This window comes from Ambystoma mexicanum, chromosome 8, assembly GCF_040938575.1.
Source record: "Ambystoma mexicanum isolate Mex_15411 chromosome 8, UKY_AmexF1_1, whole genome shotgun sequence".
Classification (NCBI taxonomy): Eukaryota; Metazoa; Chordata; class Amphibia; order Caudata; family Ambystomatidae; genus Ambystoma; species Ambystoma mexicanum.
In genome coordinates, this window is record NC_090929.1 from 381783596 (window position 1) to 381809414 (window position 25819).

Genomic DNA, 25819 nt, shown 5'->3' on the forward strand with positions numbered 1-25819 from the left:
GCCCAATGGAAGACCTCGGGCCAAGGTCATTTTTATGGCAATGTAATCTTGTAGTCTGTGGTGGTCAGTCCTGTTGTAGTTTGGGTAGTTGAGTTTGTATGTTGTTGTATTTGAAATGGGCTGAGTAAGCCTTCACCCCCTGTTTGTGGCTTGGGGTATATAGCTGGGTTCAAGCAAGGTCAGGTCTAGGAGAACCCTATGCATAACTTATCCATTGAACGGTCATAGTGCCTATGTTGGTGGATGGATGAATAACATGGCATACATATCGATATTTCTGTATACATATATTGTATCTCTATAGTAATACATTTTAATCGTGGTCTGTGTTTAGTCCACATTTGACGCAACTGCATCTACATATTCTCGATTCCTGCTGTCTCAGTTTCTGCTCCCACCCCTAACTCCACACTTCACTGTTTGTAGACCCACAAAGTGAATTCTTCTTTTATCTTCAAGTTGGTGGTTAGCATGCCAGTGGTTTGCCAGGGGGAGCTTTGGATCCTGCAAATGTTTACTGTTGAGGTGTTCTCGGATCCTGATGCCAAGTTTCCTGATGGTATTTATTTATTGCATTTGTTGATACGCCCAAACCCTCATGTATCACGCCGTAGGTTACAGGATTATAGTAGTGCTTGCTGGTTACAGAGAAGGATGTAAGTACTTAAGACAAAGAACAATAACATCATTGTTTACAGAGAAATTGGACTAGCAGAGTTTGAAGATTTACAGTTGCAGAGTTGTACATGTAGTTGCGACATAAAAAACATTACATCAGCCCTGTGGTTCTGGGTATGTCTAATACGGATAGGTTATAATTTATTAAACAGCCATGCTTTTAGGAGCATCTTGAAATGGGTATGGGATGGCTCATTGCTTATGTTTGCTGGGAGTAGGTAAACTGGATTCTCCTGTTCTAGAATTCTTGAAGTGGGGGATGAGTAAGTGAGTACTAGTGTTCGACCTAAGGAGTCTGGTTGATGTTTTACGAGAGACAATCATTCAGGTAGATGGGGGCGTTTTGGGTGATGCATTTATGCGTGGTGGTAAGAGTTTTGTACAGTATTCTAGCTAGTATGGGTAGCCAGTGTACCTCTCTCCTAGTCTGCGATATATGGTCCCTTTTTTGATGCGTAGAGCTGCCCTGAGATCTTTATTTTGCTATAATTGCAATTTGGCCAGGTTTTTCTTGGCGGTGCCTAGCAAGAGTATGTTACAATAGTCTAACTTGGACATAATAAGAGCTATTGCAAATCCGATGCTGTTCTGTGTAGTAAGAAATTGTCGACTGAGGGAAATGAGTTTTGCTGTGCAAGAGGCGAGCAAGTTGATGTGTTTACTCATGGTTAGGGCAATAGGGGTGCCATCTATGACAATAGAGGTATAGTCCTGATGCATTTTATTTCAATTGAGCTGGGGATCCTACAATATGAATCTCTGTCTTTTTTCCGTTTAGGCAGAGGCTGTTTGTTGCCATCCAGTTTTGGATGAGAGAGTAGATTTTATTCATGAGAATGGTTTCTTGTTCTTGATTACCAGTCATTGGAATGAGTAACTGTGTATCATCCTCAATGTTGGTATAGATTACTCCCATGGCATCTAGAGCTGCAAAGAGAAGTTTTGTATAGGCATTATAGAGCGTCGGGGAGAGACATGATCCTTGTGGTACACCTATGGGGACTGGTATAGGATCTGCCGCCTCATCGCCTATGGCTACTCTGGAAGTGCGTTCTGATAAGAATGATATAATCCAGGAGGGTGCGTTTTGTGAAAATTGAGTTTTTAGATAATGCTAGTCATAACTTGTCATGGTCAACTAGATCGAACGCAGCGGACAGGTCAAGTAATAGTAGGATGCATTGGTTACCGGAGTCTCTGATGGCATCCATCTGATATATAAATATATATATATATATATATATATTTTAGATCAAGTAATGCTGTCTCAATGCTATGTTTGGGACAATAGCCAGATTGTGTATCGCCCAGTAAATGGTTGATTTCTAAGTGTGTTTGTACTTGGGTGTATGTGATTTTGTTGATTTATTTTAAGAAGGAAGGGGACTGTTGTTATGGGTCTGTAGTTAGTGGGAATAGTGGGGTCTAGGGTGGGTTTTTTCAATAGGGGCGTGACCCAGGCTTCTTTAATGTCTGACAGTATGGTCAAGCAGAATCCACAAACATACCACAACCTGACCATCCCTACGCACTGCCATTCACAAAGTATTGTGTCACTGGCAACTTATGCACAACAGCTACACAGCATTGAGCCTACTTCAATAAATCTGCACACAGCAGAGTAACCAACCACATATAAGCTGCACTTCAACCATACCCACATTACGTACACACTGCACCCTGTGGCCACACTACACAACTTTCACTGCACCATCTCCTGCCGCACACCAAATACTGTAGCATGTTGCAACTATCACCACAACCATGGAATGCACAATACAAACTTTGTAACTCACTTGTGGTGCTGTAGCACGTCGACAATGTGCTACACACCCATTCTCCAAGGATCACCACCCTGTGCCTCATGCACGGTCAAAACTGCATTGCTCCAGTGGGTATGCTCCTTGCACACATTACCCGCACCGTAATGCAACCATGCATGTCACCAACTACCACCATGCACATACGCACCACTGGCACCAGCACTCCTAACCAACCTCCACACCGCAATGGACATGCACAGGGTTACATGCAACAGTTAGCATAATGTATAAACATTACACTGTCTCCGGCACACATACGCCCTTTCATTCACATACCTTTCATGTCTTACCCACTTCCACACAGAAAGTATTGTGTCACTGCCAATTTAACCACAAAATGTTTACAACATTGCCCATACTGCAAGCATTGTGCACACGGTTTATACTGACATTTTCGAACGTCACATTTTTCGAAATGCCATTTTGTCGACACAAAAATGCCGGAGAAAAAAACCCGTTTTTTTTATTGACATTTTTTTTACTAACAAAACAAAAATAAAAGATATAAAATAAAAAATAATACATTAGGAGAAAAAAAAATCAGGCTTTTTTGTGGCGAAAAAAATGGCATGTTGAAAATGTCTTTTCAAAAATATAACTGGATACCATGCACACAGCACGCTATCCAAGCACATGTAAGCTGCCCTTCAACCATACCCTCTACCATAATGACATTATGCAAACACTGCGTGACTTTTCACTGCAGCATCTCCAACCACAGGAGGACACCGCCATGGAGCTATGCAGCAACAAATTATAACAGTTACCATAATGTACAAACAAAACACTCTCTCCTGCATCGCTGTGCACTTTCATTCACATACTATGGGCATACCCACTTTCATTCACAAAGTATTGTGCCACTGCCAACCTACCCACATTCCGTTTGCAGCACTGGCCTATAACAGTTGAAATGTGCTACACAACCATTCCCTTACATGTCACCACCCTCTAACTGATGCACAATAAAAAATGCATTACTGCCATGGGTGTCCTCAAGGCCTAGGCACTTGAGTGCATGCCCTACGGCCTTCGGCCATGCACCCAATAGCCTAGGCCTTGAACACACCCACAGCAACGTAATGCCACCATGCATGTCACCAACTACGACAATCCATATACACACCACTGCCACCAGCACTCCTACCCAACCTGTACACCTCCATGGCGCTATGCAGCAACAAATTGCAACAGTTAACATAAATGTATAAAGAAAACACTCTCTCCTGCACCCCTGTGCACTTTCATTCACATACTGAGGGCATACTCCCTTCCATTCACAAAGTACTGTGTCACTGCCAACCTCTCCACATTCTGTTCGCAACACTGGCCCTACTGCAACCAATCTACGCACACCACACTGTGCAAGCACCACCCTCTACCCAATGAAGAGTCAAACATGCATTTCTGCGGTGGGTATGTTGCAGCCCTACACTCTTGAGTGCATACCCTATGGCCTACAGCCATGCACCCAATAGTCTATTCCTTCCACAGGAAGGCTTATAAGTTTGCTCCCCCTGAACGGATCCTCACCAAACTTTGCAAAGAAAGTATATGGGCCACACCGAATTGTGTTGCAAAGTTTGGTGATGTTTGGCCAGGGGGGGAGGGGCAAGGTTATGGGGGGTCCCAAAATGTATAATTTTCCCCATAAACATAATGGGATGAAATTCACGCCTACAGCCCAAACCGCTGGATGGATTTTCACCAAATTTGTGTCAGGAGCGGCTGCTTGGTCGCAAACGCATGCTTTTGTGAATTTGGTGTAAATCCGTCCAGTAGTTTTATTTTAAACGATCAAAACGTGAGGCAAAAAAATTAGAATGTCCGCTCCGCTGACTCACTTCCCTGTTCGGTCCGCGGACTGGCCTCCGATTGGCCTGAAAAATTCACTGACTTGTGCGTGGTCCGCGGACATCAGAAGGCGGCCGCTGATTGGGTGGTGAGAAAACATGAAATACGCCGGTTTTCCTGAAACGCCTGCCATCTTGGATTCACAGACTTTTTGGGGGTCCGCGGACAGCGCAGTGAAAACATAAAAAAAATAAAAAATAATTCAACATTGCACTTGTCAAACTCAACAATCAATCTCTGGGGATGAGGGGGGGATGAGAATGGGGTGGGATATGGCCATAAGAAGCCATAAAATGGGTTGTTTCACCCCCCACCACCCCCACGACAGTCCACAAACACTCCAGATGTCCTGGGGCAGTCCTGTGGTGTTCGCGACACTTCAGATGTCCTAGGACATATGTACCCATTTCTGCATTAAAGGGTTGAGGAAAAGCAGTTTTTAGATGGCTTATAACTTTTGCGCCACTCAATGAAACTGCATGTAATTTTGCAATTTTATTCTAGACCTAATCTGAATGGTTTTGCAAAGTCTTGTGGGATTCTGTCAAGAGGGGGCAAAATTAGAGGGGGGTCCCAAGATATTGTAAAGGCATATAAAGGTGGTGTCATTTGACAAATCTGCACAACATTTGGCAAAACGAGTTTGGATCTAGATATAAATGGTTTTCTAAAGTTTGGTGGGATTTTCTCAAGAGGGGGCGAAATTAGAGGGGGGGTCTCAACATTTTCAGATGGCTTATAACTTTGTTGCTATTTGACAAATGTGGACAAAGGTTTTGAGAAAGATTAAAGACCCGACCTTCAATGTTTGTGTAAAGACTGAATGGATTTTGTCAAGTGGGGGCTAAGTTATACGACTATTGTATGTACATACATTTTTGACACTTTTTAAAAAATAAAGCATGGGCGGATTTCAAGCAAACTCGTATGGAGCATTGACAAGGACATTAAAGCATGGTTTTGCAAATGTGCAAGTGTTTTATTTTTTGACAAGTGTCATAATGTAGGTACGAGAAATAGTCATTCCTTTGGTGACTGAGGTATAGCCTGTGGCCGTGGGCAGTAGCCAGATTGTCTAGGTCATGGCATTAGGTCATGACACGGACAATCTGGCTACTGGCCATGACTGCTAGGGACGAAAAATGGTGTTAAAGTGAATATGTCTACCTGGGACCAGCTATGTGGTAAAGTTATCCGAAGGTAGGATAGGTTTGAATCGGAAAAAAAGTGCTTGTGGTAATATGTTCATAGGGTTTTGAAGGCTGCCATGGCGAAGGGAAGAGGGGCTGTGTACAGAGCCCTGCCTTCTCTTTCCATGTTGGCTGTCTTGGAAAAGGATTTTCCTTCCTTCTTACAGCGGGACACCACAGGCGTCCCGCTATAGGACGAAAAAACGATGTTTTAGAACCCTGGGTTCCCACTTTGGCCTTTATCCCCCATTTCAGGGACTGCAATGGACGATAATGGTCCGTAGCCCTCCTTATTTATTTATTCATAACGTGCCAAAGCCCGCAGACATCAGGCCGTGTGGTTACAGTATTTGTTGAGGAAGATGAGGAGGAGGAAGACAGCTTACTACTTGCTGAGAAAGGAACAACCTTTCTGAGAGCATTGTGGTCATAGGATTTGGTGTGGCAGCGCATGGAGGTGGTCCCGTAGGAGTACTGTCCAGGAGGTTTGCGACTGAGTACATAATTTCACTCAGTGCATTTCACTTTGGTAGCTTTAGCCTTTGGTACACTCCCAACAGTAGCAAAGAACTGGCACACCCATGATTCGATCTTGGTGCTAGAAGTAGGCACTTCCTCTACCTCATCTTCTTGGTCCTCTTGATTGTCTTTGAAAGTACTGCACTTTTTTGTTGTGACGGTCCTCCAGCTGGTGGTGGCTCTTGGGGAGGAGGGATGGCAAAACTGATGCCATGTTTAAGATAAATAGCAGTTCTGATAAAATTCTTCCAAGTATGTACTGTGTACTAGATTGGTAGTGGCTATTGAGTACGAAAAGGTGTAGGAGGTGTGCAAGGGAACATTTTAAGTTGAATGTTCCTAGATCAGTAGAAAATGCAGTTCCGAACTGTCTTCGAAGCACGGATCCGTTCACGAAGTGCAGACACCTTCGCTAACACGTCACCATGCCGCGCGCAAACGTATGGTCACGTGGCACTGTCCAGAAGGTCTGCGATGAAGTCAGACGTTCCCGGACGTCTACGGATGTAAAATTATTTTTAAAAGTTGCAAAAAGTGTATAGAAGTGTTAAAATGATGCTACAAGGTGGGAAATGGCAGAGTTTTAAGGTGAAACTTTGTAAATTGGACAAAAATATTGCTTATTGACCAAGTATGATATTAGTAAGTTGTAGGAAAATAGCAAGCACTGGTAAAAACCCATGTAATTCACTGAAAAAACGTAGTTAAGGGGACGTTATGGTTAAGTTGCACTAATAAAAACCTATGAAATTCAATGTTAAAACATTGTAACAGGGACGTTATGGTTACAGGTAAAACCGAAAAACCTCTGAAATTCGCCAGTTATGGTAAGTTAAGCAATCATAACTCGCGCCAACACCATGCACTACTAAGACTAACACCCAGGACAGAAGTGGCCATGCATTGACATTCTACAAGCACTCTGCCGAAACAGCACGCTTCTACACTGCGCCACAAAGCCTCCACTACCCCACAAACTGAAATTGCCAACAAATCCATCTTGGATGGCATACACGACCAGATCTTCCACAAAGGCATCACCCACGAGGAAAACTGTGCGTCCTGCCATGTTTGCCACACTACACAAAGTAATGGAACAAATAATTGCTGTCCTTTCCTGTGACGTACTCTGTGAGCACCTGATTGGATCTTTATTAAGATTATATAGAGGGGTAATATCATTATTAGCAAAACATACAGATGATCATATAGACAGATAATGTTAAAAGATAACCAACAATTGAGCAAAACTGTCATATCGTGCTGGGGAAATACAAAAGATTATTGTTCTAGAAATGAAAAGAACTAGCCAAATGCAACAAACTCTCTAAAATACAAAAGAATAAATCAGACAAACAGGGGAGCAGACAAGGGAACGAACACGAGAACAAGAGGAAAGAAGGGAGGGAGGGAAAGGAACATATAACATTAAAGCATTATAAACTCTGAAGTTGCGTTAAGGCATAAGTCAGCAAAAGTAAATGTGCACTTAAGTTTGAGGAAGAAAGGATGGTGCAGCAACAGCCAAACGTGCATTAAAGGATGACTTAAGAACCGTGGGCTGTCAGACTGAAGTTATCCAAGTAGCAAATACAACAAGCCCATCTTGCATTATATTTGGAAATAGAATCAAGGTAAATGGCCATACATTGTTCCATTCTCTGCACATGAAATATGCTGTTCCACCATCCTTTAAAAGAAACATGTTGCACATTTTTCCAATTGGTAGTGACAACCTTGAGGGCAAGAGCAATAAAAAGGTCGTTGAGTTTAGCCGATTCTTAAGTCAATAGTAATAATGGCAAGACTAACCAGGAAAACAGTGAGCAATGAGAGGGGAATATTGACATAAAAAATTAAGTAAAGGAATCGCCACACATCTTTCTAGAACTTGAGAACATGGGGACAGTCATAAAAAATATATTTACAGGAGGCGGGGCATCGCCACAGGGCCATCATTTGTCATCAGCTCCAGATTTGGATATTTTCAGCGGACTAATGAAAGCGCTATGATTAAAAAAAAATGCAAATGTTGTGTAATGTTAGCAGAGGTGGAGACACCCTTAATCTTTGTGAATAGTAGAGTCCAGGTTGTATCATCAAAAGTAGTACCAAAGGCCAGTTCCCACTCCGAGTGCGTAGACCATTTGGTGGTAGGATGAGCCGTAATGCACAGGACTTTGCAAAATGTAGCCGCCGGGGCACCGGAAGCCATGGTTAAGAGCAGAAGTCTAGAGGCATCAGGTAAGAGTGCAGTTCAGTGAGCTCAGCAGAGCATCCAAACACGCATTGACCAATTGAATGTAAAAATTGAAGTCCGAATTGGGAATGGGAAACTGACATTTTAGCTGTTGAAATGATAGAGGGGAGCCATTATCAATAATCTAGGTAGAAAAATCTGATGCCTTTATTTAACCAGTACTTGCAGTGAAGAGCCCTGCCATTAAAGAGTAATAGCTTTATTATGCCACACAAATTGAGAAAGGTTCTGGGCAGGAGATCTACAATGGGGAAAGAGAAACATTCTTAAGGCCGAAATAGAAGCCTTAGTGGGGTCTGATAATGAAGAGGAGATATGACTGAAGATGTAAATTAAATCAGTAATGTTATATGGAAGTGCCAGATTTTTTTCCAGTATACACCAAGAGGGGCCGTGAGAGGGAGGATAAGAGGTGAACCAGCAACTAGTTTGAGGAAAAATGCAGAGTGATAGAGTTTGAAGTCGGGAATTCTGACCACCCCACCATCATACGAGGCTCTTAGTTTCCTAATAGCAATTATTTTCCATTTCCCTGCCCCCCCAAAGAAAGTTAAAAATAGAGTTAATGGACTTAGAAAATGAGGCAGGTAGTGAGGTTGGGAGTAGTTGCAGATAATATAGAATAGGGAACAGCACCATCTTAATGGTATCAAGACAACCCCACCAGGAAAGGTAAAGGGGTGACCAACTCAATGTGAGGAGTCTATTGATTAGTGACTCAGCATTAAATTTAACAATATCGGCCACAGTAGAAGTAAATCATAGACCTAAATATTTAATTGAGTTCCGACACCATTTAAATCCATACGCGTCTAAATCATGCTTAACGCAAAAGTAGTTAAGGGGAAGAATTTCTGACTTATCTCTGTGAAGCTTATAACCAGAAATCAAGGAAAACTGATGTAGCCTTCTAGCAAGAAAGGAAGATGAAGCTTGGGGTTTTAAATAAGAATCAGGGTGTCATTCGCGTACACAGCAATTTTAGTACAGGAAGTGCCATGTGGGATTCCAGGGATGTTTACGTCAGATCTGATGAGTTCTAACAGAGGCTCTTGAGAGAGAATATAAAGAATAGGGGAGAGATGGAAGCCCTGTCTGGTGCCTCTTAGTAAAGGGAAGAAGGACGAGGATAGGTTTAGGGCAGATATAGAGGTTTTGTAAGCAAGATACAATTTTCCTCACACCCATGCCATCGTAAAGACTGAAACCTAAAATCCCAGTTGACCCGATTGAAGGCTTTTTTAGCATTGAGTGCAATAGCAGCATATCCTAGATTACCTTTTTTGTCCTTGGATACCAAGTGTATAGCATTCAAAAGAAGCCTGGCATTCACAGATATGTGCCTACCCTTAACATAACCAACTTGGTCATACTTGATCATGGCGGAAAGGGAAGGTTCAATTCTTTTGGCCAAAATGTTGGCAAAAAAGTTGCTTTCTGCATTAATGAGAGAGATTGGTCTATAGGTTTTAGGAAGATCAGGGTCTTGGTCAGCCTTGAGAAAAAAGAAGATGTGCTTCGGAGAAGGACCCAGACGATCCTTGCTGAGATGCAAAATAAGAAAACCCATCGGGACATGCGGCCTTCCCTTTACCCAATCCTTTAATAGCACGATTGATCTCAAGTAGTGTGATCTCTCCTTCTAAATGGGTAAGATCTGTTTGAGGATATGATGCTCTACTAATTGTATTTAGAAAAGTCAAGATGAGTAGGAGAAATCGAGGCATCTGGTGTGTGTATAACTCAGAGTAAAATTGTTTAAACAGTTGAGGATGACATCCGGATTAGTCTTAAGAAAGCAAGATTTATCTTTGATGTGCGATATAAAGGTCTTTTCCTTCTTGAACTTAAGTGAGGCGAGTGATCTGCTAGTCTTATTAGAAGTCTGATACATTTTAGTTTTGTACTTTGGTAGCGCACCAGTAGCCAATTCAGTGAGTTCTTTATTAATCTGAAAGTGGAGAGCAAGAACCAAGCGAATACTGACATCTTAGGAGAATGATAGAATACTTTTTCAGCATAGGAAAGCTGAAGGTACAAGTTGTCAAGGTGAGCTTTATGCAATTTCCTTTTCTCACAGGAGTAATCGATGACATGACCCCGTAACATTGCTTTCAAGGCATCCCAGTTGGTAATAACTGAAGTGTCATGGTCTACATTCTCAGCACAATACGGTTGGTGAAAGGAATTAAATGACTGGATGAACTGTTGATCATGAAGCAAACAATTTGGCTCCTACCAGTAAAGTGGGTATGGACTTCCGTTGCAGGGTCCTTTTCTTTAAACTTTATTTTTGCTCACTGCAATCCTTCCTTAGGAAGCAGGGGACACCCATGCAGCCCTTGAATCCCATTATATCGAACATCGGGAGCAGGGGACAGCACACAGCCCCTGTTCGGTATAGTGGGATTCAGAATTTGGTTTCATGCTGAATGCGCATTTATTGTGCCTTCAGCATTTTCAATTCAACATTTTCAAGCATTTCCTCGTGTTTATGCTTCCTTATACTACCAACTCAGCACAGTTCGCTAGCAAGTGCAGGATCACAGTTTTTTCATTGTACCCCCTTCCCCCTTTTCAGTTCTTGGGTTCTTGACACTTTTGTTCCCAATCTCTCATACGGCTGCGGGTACCAGACTAGCATAATGGCTTAATTCACTCTCCTCCCAATCCAGTGTATTCTCATAGACTTTTCCTTCCATGGTCCCAGACCCTCTTACTTTTCCTTCTATCAGATCCAGGGTTCTTGACCCGCTTACTCTCAACCTCTCATATAGATGCATGTCCCAGACTCAAAATGGCTTGTCTCACTCTATTGCCAAACAAGTCCATTCTCATGGACGGTCTCCCTTCCTCTCAGAGTTCCAGACCCTCTTATGCTTTGTCACTATATATTTTGCTTTCTCATATGGGTGCAAGTCCCAGATTTGCACTGTAATGTTGACACTGCTTGCTTCACTCCTCTGCCAGACATACAACTCTTCCTGATTTGTCACATTCAGGGTCTCAGACCCTCTTGTTCTCAATTTCTTATATGGGTGCGGGTCCCAGGCTTGCACTGTAGCGTTGTGTCTACTTGGTTCACTTCCTGGCCAAGCATACAACTTTTCCTTGTTTGCCTCTTTTATCGTCAGTCTTGTGAAGAATTCTGCAGATCCCTCACTGAAACCTGCCTAAAGTCTCCTCCCAGGTGGCAAGGGGAGGGCAGACGCTTCCTGAGCTCAACCCTGTGGGCGGTGCTCTGCAGGGGGGGAAATCACCTGGGTGGAGACATGGCCCAGCGTAATGAGGAGATTCCATGGGATGAGGCACTATTTTCCCTCTGAAGGGAATATTCTTACCACTATGCCAGAAGAGGCCATAACGTATTGTCATTTTGACAGCTCTGAAACTCCTGCTAAAACTAAGATGGTAAAGCCTTAGGCTGTAACCCCACAACATATTACATTAAAAGAACAAACCTTTTGTATCCTTAAAAACAAATGCCCTCCTCAATATCAAAAGTACACTACAAGGAATGGCAGAAATGTAACCTTCTCTACACCTTCTTCCTCTAATAACATTTAAGCATACAGCCCTTCTGTTAAAATGACTAAAGTAGTTACATTTACCCTTAAATATACCAGAAGCAGAAAAATCTAACTTTGGTAGAATGAACTACATGTCCCGAAAACCCATCGGGACTGAGACGAGGAAGAGGGCTGAAGAGGCCTCTAGAAGTGAAGGACAGGCAATTATGTCTTAGAGATTGTGCAGAGGTCAGTCAATTAACAGTAATGGCCTTCACCTGAAATTAATTGCCCCACCTACGAGTCATAAAAGGCTGCAGCAGGAAGGGGAAAGAAGAATGAGCTGGAAGTTAAGGCGGTAGTAGCAGAAGCAGAAGAGCTCGAGGTTGGCAGTTCATGAGGAAGTTGTTATGAATAAACCCAAGTCACTCAGTATATCGAAGTATTGTCTTTGATGCAAAACTCACAAGTGTCTCCCAGTTGAATAAATTAAAGGTCTGTTCTGCCCAAACTTCTGGGGCTATTTGCTCCTAAGGGAGAGGGATACTCTGTGGGCTCCCTAGTTAAACTGAAAATTGTCCCCCTCATTTCCTATGCTGCAGAAGTGTGGGCGTTGTCTTCAGAATTGAAATAACTACCCTCAAGAGGATTCTAAGACTACCCTTGTTTGTTGCCCATGTTCTACTTGGAGCTTGGTCTACTTCCGATCCGAGAAAGTATCATGTTGTCTTGTTTGACGCTATACTGGAAGCTTGCTCATGCCCCGAGAAACACTTATGGTGCTGTTTGAGTGGTTTACTACCAAACTTGTTTTCATAAAGTCTTCTACCTTGGGAACCATCAAGCGAGTGATGATTCATGGATTGGTAGATCCCTGGGTGACCCACGAGCGATGGATCTCAATCCCTTTAAAATAACCATGAGAGCATCCCTGGAGGCCTTCAATCATGATCAGCTGATCATCGATTTGGCTTCTAATCTACTGCCGAATATTTCTTCCCGTACATCACTGAAAGGCAGTTGGTTCCCTCACATATCCATCATTTTATTGGCAATCACTTAGTTGGGGATTACACGTGCCTCAAATTTAACGCAGTCAAAACATTTGAGATCACTGGGGATGACGTAAAGTTGTTAGACAATACAGCTTTTGCCTGTTTTGCATCGAGTTAAAACTGTAATCTGTTCGCCATCTCCTTTTTGAATGTAGTAAATTGTTAGCCCTACGAGCAAAAGTGACAAGAGCATCAGGCTTTGACTGGTCTGTCTCCACTGACGTGCTTTGGAAAACTTATGTCTGGTAATCACGAGGGATGTAATTTTTTAAGAGTTACATGAAATCATAATAGCTCTAGAGGCATGAATTCCTTTATAAAGGATTTTAGTGATGAAATGATGTCATTATATGATGACTGCCAATGTCTTAAAAGTTAATCATTTAACTGTATGATGATAAAAAAAGGTCTCCCCCTAGGGTAGAATGAGTGACATCTTCAGATTCATCACACTTACAAGAGCAGGCTTTACTTTGGGAACTGACACCTTAGGTATCATAGCAGAAGGAAGAATGCTTTACTTGGATGATGGACGTGGGGTCAAAATCTAAAATTTCAAATGCAAGGGAACAGTATATGCTGAAAGGAAACATGCAAAGTGACCAAGTAAATAAAGAAGAGATTTCAAAATCTTGCAAAACATTCTATTCAAAAAGCAGTTACAGGAGCCAATACCACTAATCCCATAGATCCTCCGGAGATAGGTTAAAAAAAAGGAAAACCACAAGGCATCTGTGGGCAGATGATTATGGAATTGCTCATTATGAAGATTCAGATAGATGTACAATTATAAGAGGTCACCTTCATGAGGTTTGTAGACCACCTATAACTAATCATACCCACTGTGGTAAGCCAGAAGAAGGACTCGGACCAGAGGACATGTAAAGGCTGTTATTTAACTTAAACAAATAATTTTCTATTCCTGTTGCTAAAAGGGGAGTTCCCTTCCTAACAAACTATACCAAGGTGCTTGTCAACAGTCAAAATAACAAAAATGGTTCACTGTCCAAACCGATCCGCTAAACTGGCCTACCACTTAGAAAAAATATAAAAGCAGAGTGTCCCGACTTCAGAGTTATTCAACCCAATCTCTCTCAGGGTGTCCAGGAATCTCTCATGGTTTTGGATCCAATGCCTATCCGTAGAAAACAATTCTACCTGGTTTAACAGTTTTTGACCATCTGTCAAAGTTCCAAAAGTTTTTCAAGTTTACAAAATTCAGTCTCAAGTTCTTAAAAAGGTCTAATGTCCAAGTTGCCTTTGTGCCCATCTCAAATCTGTTCTTCGGATGTCATAGGATGCCCTCTGGCTCACCTTGGGTTTCTCTGTTCCAATGTATCACTCATCTCTCTGGGGTATGGGTAACCCCTATTCCTATGTGGCTTTCGCAACCCTTGAGGGGGTTTCTGTGAGCCGTCTGGAAGTGTACAACAATCAGGTTTCTTGCACTTCCTTGGGTTTCTCTGTTTTAATGTTCCACTAATTTCTATGGGATGTAGGAAATCCCTCTCACCACCACTGGGGTTTCTTTGTCCCAATGTCTTACTTACCCTCCCTGAGGTATTGTTAACACCTCTGTCTATATTGCTCTCATGAGCTGTGAGCCGTTTGGCAGATTCCAATATCCACAGCTTTCGTGCGTTCCCATCTGGACAGAAGCACGTTTTGTGTTCTGCTCGTTTTAGCCTTTCTCTCCTCCTCTGATCCCTTGTTGCAAGCGGAGGATATGTTCCTCCCTTGTGTTCTAGGTTTGTTGTTTCTTCTCAGGCCCACCACAACCTCCATGGAGTAGCACCTCCAGAGAAGGCCGGCTCTCCTCGGCTTTGGCGTTGCCGACTCCGCACGGCTCTGTGCTGGGTGGGCAGCATCGCTCTCCTCCTGCTTCTCTACGTGCCACAGCCGGCTCTGCTATGCAGCATGGCTCTGCCCTTTAGTGACATGCTCACATTGGAGGCTCGCCCCTATGCATCTTTTCTTCTCCTTCAAGGGTGATTGCGCTTTATTTCCTCGCACCATGACCAAAAAGGGGTGTGTTTATGCTCAGCTGTCAAGCCTACCTGCATTGTCTTGAGCCAAAGATCAAAGACACTTTCAGTATTATTTTGAGTGCCACAGCTGAATAGAACATCAGTTTCCTGGTTTATCATGTGTGCAGATAATGCCCTAGTTGTAGGGAGTTCCCTGTGGGAACAGGAGTCCTTGTCCCCTTAAGGGGAGTCAATCCCTGTGAGGTCCTGCTTTCCCAACCCCCTAGGGGAAAAAGGGACGAAGCCTTCAGATTTGTCGCCGCACTCACCCCATGTAATGTGAGATGCACATACCATTGTATATTCAGTTGTTAGAAAAACAATGTGGTGCAATGACATAGTGAGATGAACCACCAGACATTCACATTAATTGAATATCAAGTGAAAAAGAATGTACTGTACAAGCATTGGAACTGATAAAATCATACACTATTAAACTATCACATTGAAGAATCACAATTACATGTGAAAATAGAGTGCTTGGTGTCTACACCATGAAAACAGCCTATAAAAGATAAGCAGAGCCCAGCCTAACGGGACCAATATCCAGATTTGTTATATTGCTTGATGAGAGGCATTTTCTTTTACAAGTTATCGGCCCCCGTTGGTTGATTTTATTTGAGTATCCACTTTAAAAAGGGGCTGAAATTTCCAGCATCAGTACTTGTTTATGAAGCCCAACATGTTTAATTCCTCTAAGGCACTAGCAGAACTTCACCAAGAGGCAGACAGATTAAGAATGGCCAAGGACATAGAAAACACAAAAAGGATAAGGTAAATGGTCTATTTTATATGTATAGGAAAGACAAACAAAGCATAGCTAGTTAAAGGGGCATAAGAGGAGATGTATGTATCCTACCTGAACAGATAAGTGGGAAGGAGCAAGTATGAGTAGGTATAGGATTGTCTAAAAAACACATCAAGGCGCCCTTTTGTAGTTGTAGTAGTGTATATTTCCAAAGCAAAAACAAAGGGGTGATGGCTGGAAGGTTTAGACTGAATCTTAACCACTGGCATTGCTCGGGACAAACCTCCAGACCATCGTTCTTCGCCTGCCAAGCCATTACAGAAGGGGAAAGACCATATGCAAATCAGGCATGGCCCCACCCCAAAAGGGGCAGTCCAGCCCGAACTGCTAGGTCACATCCCTTCTGCACGAGACCACAAGCATCCCCAAACATGTTTCGCCCTTGTTGGGGCTCATCAGTGAGGAGTAGCTTGGGTCTCTAGGCCCAGCAGGCACGGGACCCACGTCTGGGCATACCCGTCCCACTCGGGGTGACAAAGCAAAAACAAAGGGGTGATGGCTGGAAGGTTTAGACTGAATCTTAACCACTGGCATTGCTCGGGGCAAACCTCCAGACCATCGTTCTTCGCCTGCCAAGCCATTACAGAAGGGGAAAGACCATATGCAAATCAGGCATGGCCCCACCCCAAAAGGGGCAGTCCAGCCCGAACTGCTAGGTCACATGCCTTCTGCACGAGACCACAAGCATCCCCAAACATGTTTCGCCCTTGTTGGGGCTCATCAGTGAGGAGTAGCTTGGGTCTCTAGGCCCAGCAGGCACGGGACCCACGTCTGGGCATACCCGTCCCACTCGGGGTGACAAAGCAAAAACAAAGGGGTGATGGCTGGAAGGTTTAGACTGAATCTTAACCACTGGCATTGCTCGGGGCAAACCTCCAGACCATCGTTCTTCGCCTGCCAAGCCATTACAGAAGGGGAAAGACCATATGCAAATCAGGCATGGCCCCACCCCAAAAGGGGCAGTCCAGCCCGAACTGCTAGGTCACATCCCTTCTGCACGAGACCACAAGCATCCCCAAACATGTTTCGCCCTTGTTGGGGCTCATCAGTGAGGAGTAGCTTGGGTCACTAGGCCTAGCAGGCACGGGACCCACGTCTGGGCATACCCGTCCCACTCGGGGTGACAAAGCAAAAACAAAGGGGTAATGGCTGGAAGGTTTAGACTGATTCTTAACCACTGGCATTGCTCGGGGCAAACCTCCAGACCATCGTTCTTCGCCTGCCAAGCCATTACAGAAGGGGAAAGACCATATGCAAATCAGGCATGGCCCCACCCCAAAAGGGGCAGTCCAGCCCGAACTGCTAGGTCACATCCCTTCTGCACGAGACCACAAGCATCCCCAAACATGTTTCGCCCTTGTTGGGGCTCATCAGTGAGGAGTAGCTTGGGTCTCTAGGCCCAGCAGGCACGGGACCCACGTCTGGGCATACCCGTCCCACTCGGGGTGACAAAGCAAAAACAAAGGGGTGATGGCTGGAAGGTTTAGACTGAATCTTAACCACTGGCATTGCTCGGGGCAAACCTCCAGACCATCGTTCTTCGCCTGCCAAGCCATTACAGAAGGGGAAAGACCATATGCAAATCAGGCATGGCCCCACCCCAAAAGGGGCAGTCCAGCCCGAACTGCTAGGTCACATCCCTTCTGCACGAGACCACAAGCATCCCCAAACATGTTTCGCCCTTGTTGGGGCTCATCAGTGAGGAGTAGCTTGGGTCTCTAGGCCCAGCAGGCACGGGACCCACGTCTGGGCATACCCGTCCCACTCGGGGTGACAAAGCAAAAACAAAGGGGTGATGGCTGGAAGGTTTAGACTGAATCTTAACCACTGGCATTGCTCGGGGCAAACCTCCAGACCAACGGTCTTCGCCTGCCAAGCCATTACAGAAGGGGAAAGACCATATGCAAATCAGGCATGGCCCCACCCCAAAAGGGGCAGTCCAGCCCGAACTGCTAGGTCACATCCCTTCTGCACGAGACCACAAGCATCCCCAAACATGTTTCGCCCTTGTTGGGGCTCATCAGTGAGGAGTAGCTTGGGTCTCTAGGCCCAGCAGGCACGGGACCCACGTCTGGGCATACCCGTCCCACTCGAGGTGACAAAGCAAAAACAAAGGGGTGATGGCTGGAAGGTTTAGACTGAATCTTAACCACTGGCATTGCTCGGGGCAAATCTCCAGACCATCGTTCTTCGCCTGCCAAGCCATTACAGAAGGGGAAAGACCATATGCAAATCAGGCATGGCCCCACCCCAAAAGGGGCAGTCCAGCCCGAACTGCTAGGTCACATGCCTTCTGCACGAGACCACAAGCATCCCCAAACATGTTTCGCCCTTGTTGGGGCTCATCAGTGAGGAGTAGCTTGGGTCTCTAGGCCCAGCAGGCACGGGACCCACGTCTGGGCATACCCGTCCCACTCGGGGTGACAAAGCAAAAACAAAGGGGTGATGGCTGGAAGGTTTAGACTGAATCTTAACCACTGGCATTGCTCGGGGCAAACCTCCAGACCATCGTTCTTCGCCTGCCAAGCCATTACAGAAGGGGAAAGACCATATGCAAATCAGGCATGGCCCCACCCCAAAAGGGGCAGTCCAGCCCGAACTGCTAGGTCACATCCCTTCTGCACGAGACCACAAGCATCCCCAAACATGTTTCGCCCTTGTTGGGGCTCATCAGTGAGGAGTAGCTTGGGTCACTAGGCCTAGCAGGCACGGGACCCACGTCTGGGCATACCCGTCCCACTCGGGGTGACAAAGCAAAAACAAAGGGGTAATGGCTGGAAGGTTTAGACTGAATCTTAACCACTGGCATTGCTCGGGGCAAACCTCCAGACCATCGTTCTTCGCCTGCCAAGCCATTACAGAAGGGGAAAGACCATATGCAAATCAGGCATGGCCCCACCCCAAAAGGGGCAGTCCAGCCCGAACTGCTAGGTCACATCCCTTCTGCACGAGACCACAAGCATCCCCAAACATGTTTCGCCCTTGTTGGGGCTCATCAGTGAGGAGTAGCTTGGGTCTCTAGGCCCAGCAGGCACGGGACCCACGTCTGGGCATACCCGTCCCACTCGGGGTGACAAAGCAAAAACAAAGGGGTGATGGCTGGAAGGTTTAGACTGAATCTTAACCACTGGCATTGCTCGGGGCAAACCTCCAGACCATCGGTCTTCGCCTGCCAAGCCATTACAGAAGGGGAAAGACCATATGCAAATCAGGCATGGCCCCACCCCAAAAGGGGCAGTCCAGCCCGAACTGCTAGGTCACATCCCTTCTGCACGAGACCACAAGCATCCCCAAACATGTTTCGCCCTTGTTGGGGCTCATCAGTGAGGAGTAGCTTGGGTCTCTAGGCCCAGCAGGCACGGGACCCACGTCTGGGCATACCCGTCCCACTCGAGGTGACAAAGCAAAAACAAAGGGGTGATGGCTGGAAGGTTTAGACTGAATCTTAACCACTGGCATTGCTCGGGGCAAACCTCCAGACCATCGTTCTTCGCCTGCCAAGCCATTATAGAAGGGGAAAGACCATATGCAAATCAGGCATGGCCCCACCCCAAAAGGGGCAGTCCAGCCCGAACTGCTAGGTCACATCCCTTCTGCACGAGACCACAAGCATCCCCAAACATGTTTCGCCCTTGTTGGGGCTCATCAGTGAGGAGTAGCTTGGGTCTCTAGGCCCAGCAGGCACGGGACCCACGTCTGGGCATACCCGTCCCACTCGGGGCGACAAAGCAAAAACAAAGGGGTGATGGCTGGAAGGTTTAGACTGAATCTTAAACACTGGCATTGCTCGGGGCAAACCTCCAGACCATCGTTCTTCGCCTGCCAAGCCATTACAGAAGGGGAAAGACCATATGCAAATCAGGCATGGCCCCACCCCAAAAGGGGCAGTCCAGCCCGAACTGCTAGGTCACATCCCTTCTGCACGAGACCACAAGCATCCCCAAACATGTTTCGCCCTTTTTGGGGCTCATCAGTGAGGAGTAGCTTGGGTCTCTAGGCCCAGCAGGCACGGGACCCACGTCTGGGCATACCCGTCCCACTCGGGGTGACAAAGCAAAAACAAAGGGGTGATGGCTGGAAGGTTTAGACTGAATCTTAACCACTGGCATTGCTCGGGGCAAACCTCCAGGCCATCGTTCTTCGCCTGCCAAGCCATTGCAGAAGGGGAAAGACCATATGCAAATCAGGCATGGCCCCACCCCAAAAGGGGCAGTCCAGCCCGAACTGCTAGGTCACATCCCTTCTGCACGAGACCACAAGCATCCCCAAACATATTTCGCCCTTGTTGGGGCTCATCAGTGAGGGGTAGCTTGGGTCTCTAGGCCCAGCAGGCACGGGACCCACGTCTGGGCATACCAGTCCCACTCGGGGTGACAAAGCAAAAACAAAGGGGTGATGGCTGGAAGGTTTAGACTGAATCTTAACCACTGGCATTGCTCGGGGCAAACCTCCAGACCATCGTTCTTCGCCTGCCAAGCCATTACAGAAGGGGAAAGACCATATGCAAATCAGTCATGGCCCCACCCCAAAAGGGGCAGTCCAGCCCGAACTGCTAGGTCACATCCCTTCTGCACGACACCACAAGCATCTCCAAACATGTTTCGCCCTTGTTGGGGCTCACCAGAGGTCAAGATTTATTCTAAACCTTCCAGCCATCAACTCTTTTGTTTTGCTATTGTCACCCCGAGTGGGAAGGGTATGCCCAGATGTGGGTCCCTTGCCTGCTGGGCCTAGAGACCCAAGCTACTCCTCACTGATGACACCCAACAAGGCTGAAACATGTCTGGGGATGCTTGTGGTCTCGTGCAAAAGGGATGTGACCTAGCAGTTCGGGCTGGACTACCCCTTTGGGGGTGGGACCAAGCCTGATTTGCATATGTTTTTTTCCCCTTTTGTAATGGCTTGGCAGGCGAAGAACGATGGTCTGGAGGGTTGCCCAGAGCAATGCCAGAGGTCAAGATTTATTCTAAACCTTCCAGCCATCAACTCTTTTGTTTTGCTATTGTCACCCCGAGTGGGAAGGGTATGCCCAGACGTGGGTCCCTTGCCTGCTGGGCCTAGAGACCCAAGCTACTCCTCACTGATGACGCCCAACAAGGCTGAAACATGTCTGGGGATGCTTGTGGTCTCGTGCAAAAGGGATGTGACCTAGCAGTTCGGGCTGGACTACCCCTTTGGGGGTGGGACCAAGCCTGATTTGCATATGGTTTTTCCCCTTTTGTAATGGCTTGGCAGGCGAAGAACGATGGTCTGGAGGGTTGCCCAGAGCAATGCCAGAGGTCAAGATGTATTCTAAACCTTCCAGCCATCAACTCTTTTGTTTTGCTAGTGTATATTCCCAATACAATCACCCTTCGTTTGTGACTCCCAGCCATATAGTGAGTCTCCAGGTCACCACCTTTGTTCACATTATTAAGATTCAAACAGAACCGCTTCCTCAATGGGGTTGAAAGGCCAAAATGTATTATCTTATAACTACATCAACATTGCCCCCCTAATAACAAGTGATATGAAAAAGGTATTACCCATTTTGATCAAATTTTCTGATCGCATCCCTCATCTGACCGAATTTGCCCTGTACTTTTTGACCGTTTACCCTTTTGTTTGCACATAACCAAACATAAGGAGCTGCGGTGTGTGGGGTGTCCCTCGCCTCCATAGCATTGGCAGCGGGGGACAAAAAAAATGAATAAAAATAAATGGGGCCCGAGCAATTAGGCTGCGGGAAATTCAACCGTGAACAAATGTGGGAAGAACAAACAACCCAGATCTGTATGAAAAGCATGACAATCTATAGAAAACGCACATGCTAGAGATGCACAATTTTGGTTACACTTAGCAAGCTAAGGCAAAAAGAGGATTAAGGTAACTTACTTGGGGTAGGAAGAATCTCCAAGTCCCAGAACAGCATATTCTAACTGGCAGAGGGCGTTGTTAGGCAAGTTTCTGCGAAAAATAAACCTCCAGAAATTCTAAAATTAAAGTCACAATCATAATATATTTGTATAAAGAATTAGCATAAGAACATTTCTAGCAACAGTTTGCAATTGTATATATTATCTTTATAATCACTTGCTATTTAAACTATACACCAGCATCAGGCAGGGTATATCAAACACACTGGAAAATGCTCACTTTAATGGTTTCAATGCCTCACTAATAGAAAGACATTTTACTTAAATCAAGATCTAGTTAAGAAGCTCTAATCATATCAGTGTTTTCTGGCCGTCCGCTTCGATTACTTCCCAGTATGCGAGTATTTCAAAATCGTGAGACAGTGCCATGTGAACGTAAAGAAAATAGTCTCAAGCAATACTGTTACCGATACATTTAATTCTTAAACTTAAGAAAGTTTGAGTTTCTTTGACATTACAAAGCAAGTACAACAAGCTTTTTCTTTCCTTAAGAGCAAAGTTAGTTTTAAAAAAAAAAATCTTTGTTTATTGTATACATGATACCTTTGCACAATCAATTCTTTATAAAATCATACGAAAATGTCATTTAATTAATTTCAATTCAAATTAATAATTCATTAAATTAAATGAATAATTCATTCAATATCCAAATCAAGTCTCCATAAAATCCTTAAAACCATAAAAAGCATACATTTCTCTTATTGTTCCACTAAAACAGCCTCATGCCTATGCTCGTATATCGAAACCCTAAAAGGATATTTTCGCCACCAACAATGACTTGCTGCAAATCATTAAACATGTTTACCAAATATTTTACTAAAGCTAAAATAAGCAATACTTCAGGAGTTGTCATCAGCCTATTCCAAAAGTCTGGAGCAACCACTGTCTAGGTCGAATGCATACAAGGCCTTGGGTTATTCGATATGGAGCTGTCTCAGTGCATTCCAGAACCACATCCTGTAGAGTCTCCACTCAGTCTGAATTGCACAATCTGCAACTCCTCTAGTCTTTATGTATTCCAAAGCGGGACCAATTGTTTCTAAAGTCGGTAAACAGTTTAGTCTGAATTTAAGATGCCAGGTGCACATCTTCTGAGAGGGGAACTTTTTCAAGTAAAGTCTAAGATCTTTCCTTTGTGTGTAGAAAAACACATTTCTTCGATTTGTTTTTAGCCTTTCAAGATCTTCCATATTCCTCATCACATCCCATCATTTCACTTTCCTTTTAATGGCTGCAAGTGAACCAGTATTGCACATCTCCATAGCTGCATGTACCTAATACAGCGCTTCTTAAAATTCTGTAAAAAGACGTTGGCGCTTCATCTAACATTTCTCCCAAATAAGCCCCAAGGTTATGTTTTATCATGTTAATAACCTTATTGTAAACAGACCCACATATCTTCAGGTATTGGGCCCACCAGGATAGTAGGCCCAATTCCAGAGGTATAATACTAATAGTCATATTTCTGGGCAGGCATATCTAAGTACTTTCTATTTGAAAAAAGTTTATCAACTCGTACAGTTTCCTTCTGATGTTCCTACTAATTGTGGCTACAGAATTACTCTCTAATTTGTTGTTATTCAAGTATGTTGTTACCCCATTCATCGCGTGCTGCAGTCCTGCAGGAGTAAAATCTAATGGGATCAAATCATCTGCCTAGGTAATCCAGTTGGTTCTTAATCCTGCGCATTTAGGGGTTGCGGGGGGTAACCATCCCAACGTTTACTAACTTCCCAAAGGTCTGCCATAGAAAGGTTACGCATGTTAGGGGCAATAACACACCCCTTTCTCACACCATTCTCCAGAGGACTATCCCTTGACAAGTCTCCCTTAATGTTTAACCATACCCTCACCACATTACTGGAGTAAAGCAATTCCAACATCTGCAGGAGCCCAGGATCTATGCCCCACAACCTTAACTTCTTCCACAATATTCTCATATCAAATTTATCGAAAGCGGAGGATAGACCCAGACCCACCACAAAGTTCTTCCCGTGTTACCTCCAGCGTGTTCCATACAAGTGGCAAAGGTCACACCACTAAGTGTGGTCCCAATACCTTTCCTAAACCCTGCTTGTAGCGGGTTAACCTATGGGTTGACTCAGTCCACTTTGTTAAATCCTATAAAACCAAAGTAGCCAAGATTTTGGAGAAGACATCTAAAAATGAGATGGGCCGATCGATAACTGGTGGCACTGTCTCCGTGCCCTTTTTTTAAAATGGGCACAAGGATAGATAGGTGCCAGGAAGCAAGACATTTGCCTGTTCTTACTATCTGGGTAAACATTCTAAAAAGGACATCTCCCTGCAGTTCCTTTCTATTTTTAAGTAGGCAGTTGGTCATGCTGTTTGGCCCTCACACTCTCAAGTCATTCAACTTGCTAATAATCATCTCGATTTCTGACCTATCAAAATCGGATGAACATGGAATACCTGACTCTCACAGTATTTGATGTCTCACAACTGCTGCATCCTCCTTGTAATTCGCTGTAAAATACTCCACCCATACTTCCTCCAACACACACGATGCCCGACATTCCCTTTGCATCATCTTCCGGTTCAGCTGCCACCATACCCGTCTGGCATCTTTCTTTATTACATTCCCAGAGTTTGATTTTTCTTTATGTATCTCTGCAATTTATAAACCATTGCTAAACCTCTGGCTGCAGAGCAATCACTAGCACATGATTTCCTTATCTTTCTAACCTACGTTCCCATGCCCCGTTTCTTTAGAGAAAATGCATTGTCAAAGTGGGTCTTATTATCAATGAAAACCTGTTGCTGACAGCAGCGTGTTGATAAACTAGGATTATTATAACACCGTCGGCATCTGTGTGAATTCCTCAGGGGCAGCGTACAGGGTTTTCTCATTTTCGCTATGGTGGCACCACCAACTTTCTATAAAGTTGTTAACCTTCTCCATATTTTTTGCAGATTGCAGTACTCTGTTCTTAGAGGTACTTACCATAAAATGTATTGACCTGGATTTCTCTATAGCCTTACTATGTGCAAGGATCGTTAAGGAGAAGGCAAGCATAGCGTGGTCGCTATCCCTCGTTCATATCATCTCAAACGATTGTCTGTTTACACACTTGATATTCGCTACACAGATGTAGTCTATAGTCAAGTGTGAAGAATGGCCATGCCATGTCAGAGCTAGCAATGAATCAGGGGTTTGGGGGGGATACTGAGTTCAATTGGCAAAAGCCCCATCTCGCTAAAAAGTGTGTCCTTATCAACTCATGCTTTTAATGTTTGCCTTGTGGATCTATTTCCATAGCATTTCAGTTGCCCCCATTGCCAACCACTTTTTCAAATGAAGATTCAAAATGTGGGCATAAGCAATTAAAGTCTCCTCCCATGATAATCGGACCAACATCATCTGTATCAGAATGGGACCAGAGTGTTAAAGCACTATTTAGTTTATAACAGAATCTATTTCTACCCTAACCAGGTTGAAATATATATTTACCGTTAGTACTGTTATACTCTTACCATGTGTTACTTTAGAGAAAGAGGTAATTAGAAAAGGCTTCCAATGTTGTCCTAATGCACTTAGTGGTCTGACGCTGCTTAATTTTAATGGCTGTAAGAATCCCTCTGAAGGGACGCCCTTTATTACCTTTCTTAGCCTTCTTAGTTGTAACAGTGAAACCATCCATAACAGGCACAGTAGTTAACCTTGTTTCCTGAACAAAGACAAATTCATATCCCAGAAACCATCCCTCAAGCCAACTTTCCAAAAGCAACTGTGCCCACGAGAGTTCCAGCTTAGGACTTTAAAATCTTTAGTTCCTAAGGCCAGGTCTACTCCACCTTTAGAAATGGCGAGTGTGGCGGTGAGCCAGGCCCACCTTGCTGGATCCTTATTAAGATGGACCTGCCTCTGACCATCTTGGGTCACTGAGCATTTTATATTCGATTTGTCATATTCCTCCTCCCCCCATCCTTGTCCACTAAATCCTCCATCAGATCACTCTGCCGGGCATGATAACATTCATATCCTCTTATGAGAAATTAATCGTAGTTATGGTAGATCAGACTCTCAATCAACTTCAAGTGAAGGTGGACTGCACATTTGCCCACCATCCTTCTGTCAAATAAGTGGACAAACCTGATGTCTAAAGAGGCGACGGCTCACAAATCTACTATAGTAGAGAAGAGCGTCAGTAGTCTGGCTC

The 25819-nt window shown here is 44.6% G+C and overlaps 1 protein-coding gene across 2 annotated transcripts in view; it reads right to left on the reverse strand.

The window, feature by feature from the left end:
• Positions 1–25819, reverse strand: part of NDOR1 (NADPH dependent diflavin oxidoreductase 1) — a 667841-nt gene that overhangs the window by 446500 nt on the left and 195522 nt on the right. For both annotated transcript variants that reach the window (XM_069609846.1, XM_069609847.1), the window contains exon 4: positions 21598–21695. In XM_069609846.1, the coding sequence (XP_069465947.1) occupies positions 21598–21695 (98 nt within the window). The remainder of the gene's footprint in view (positions 1–21597; positions 21696–25819) is intronic.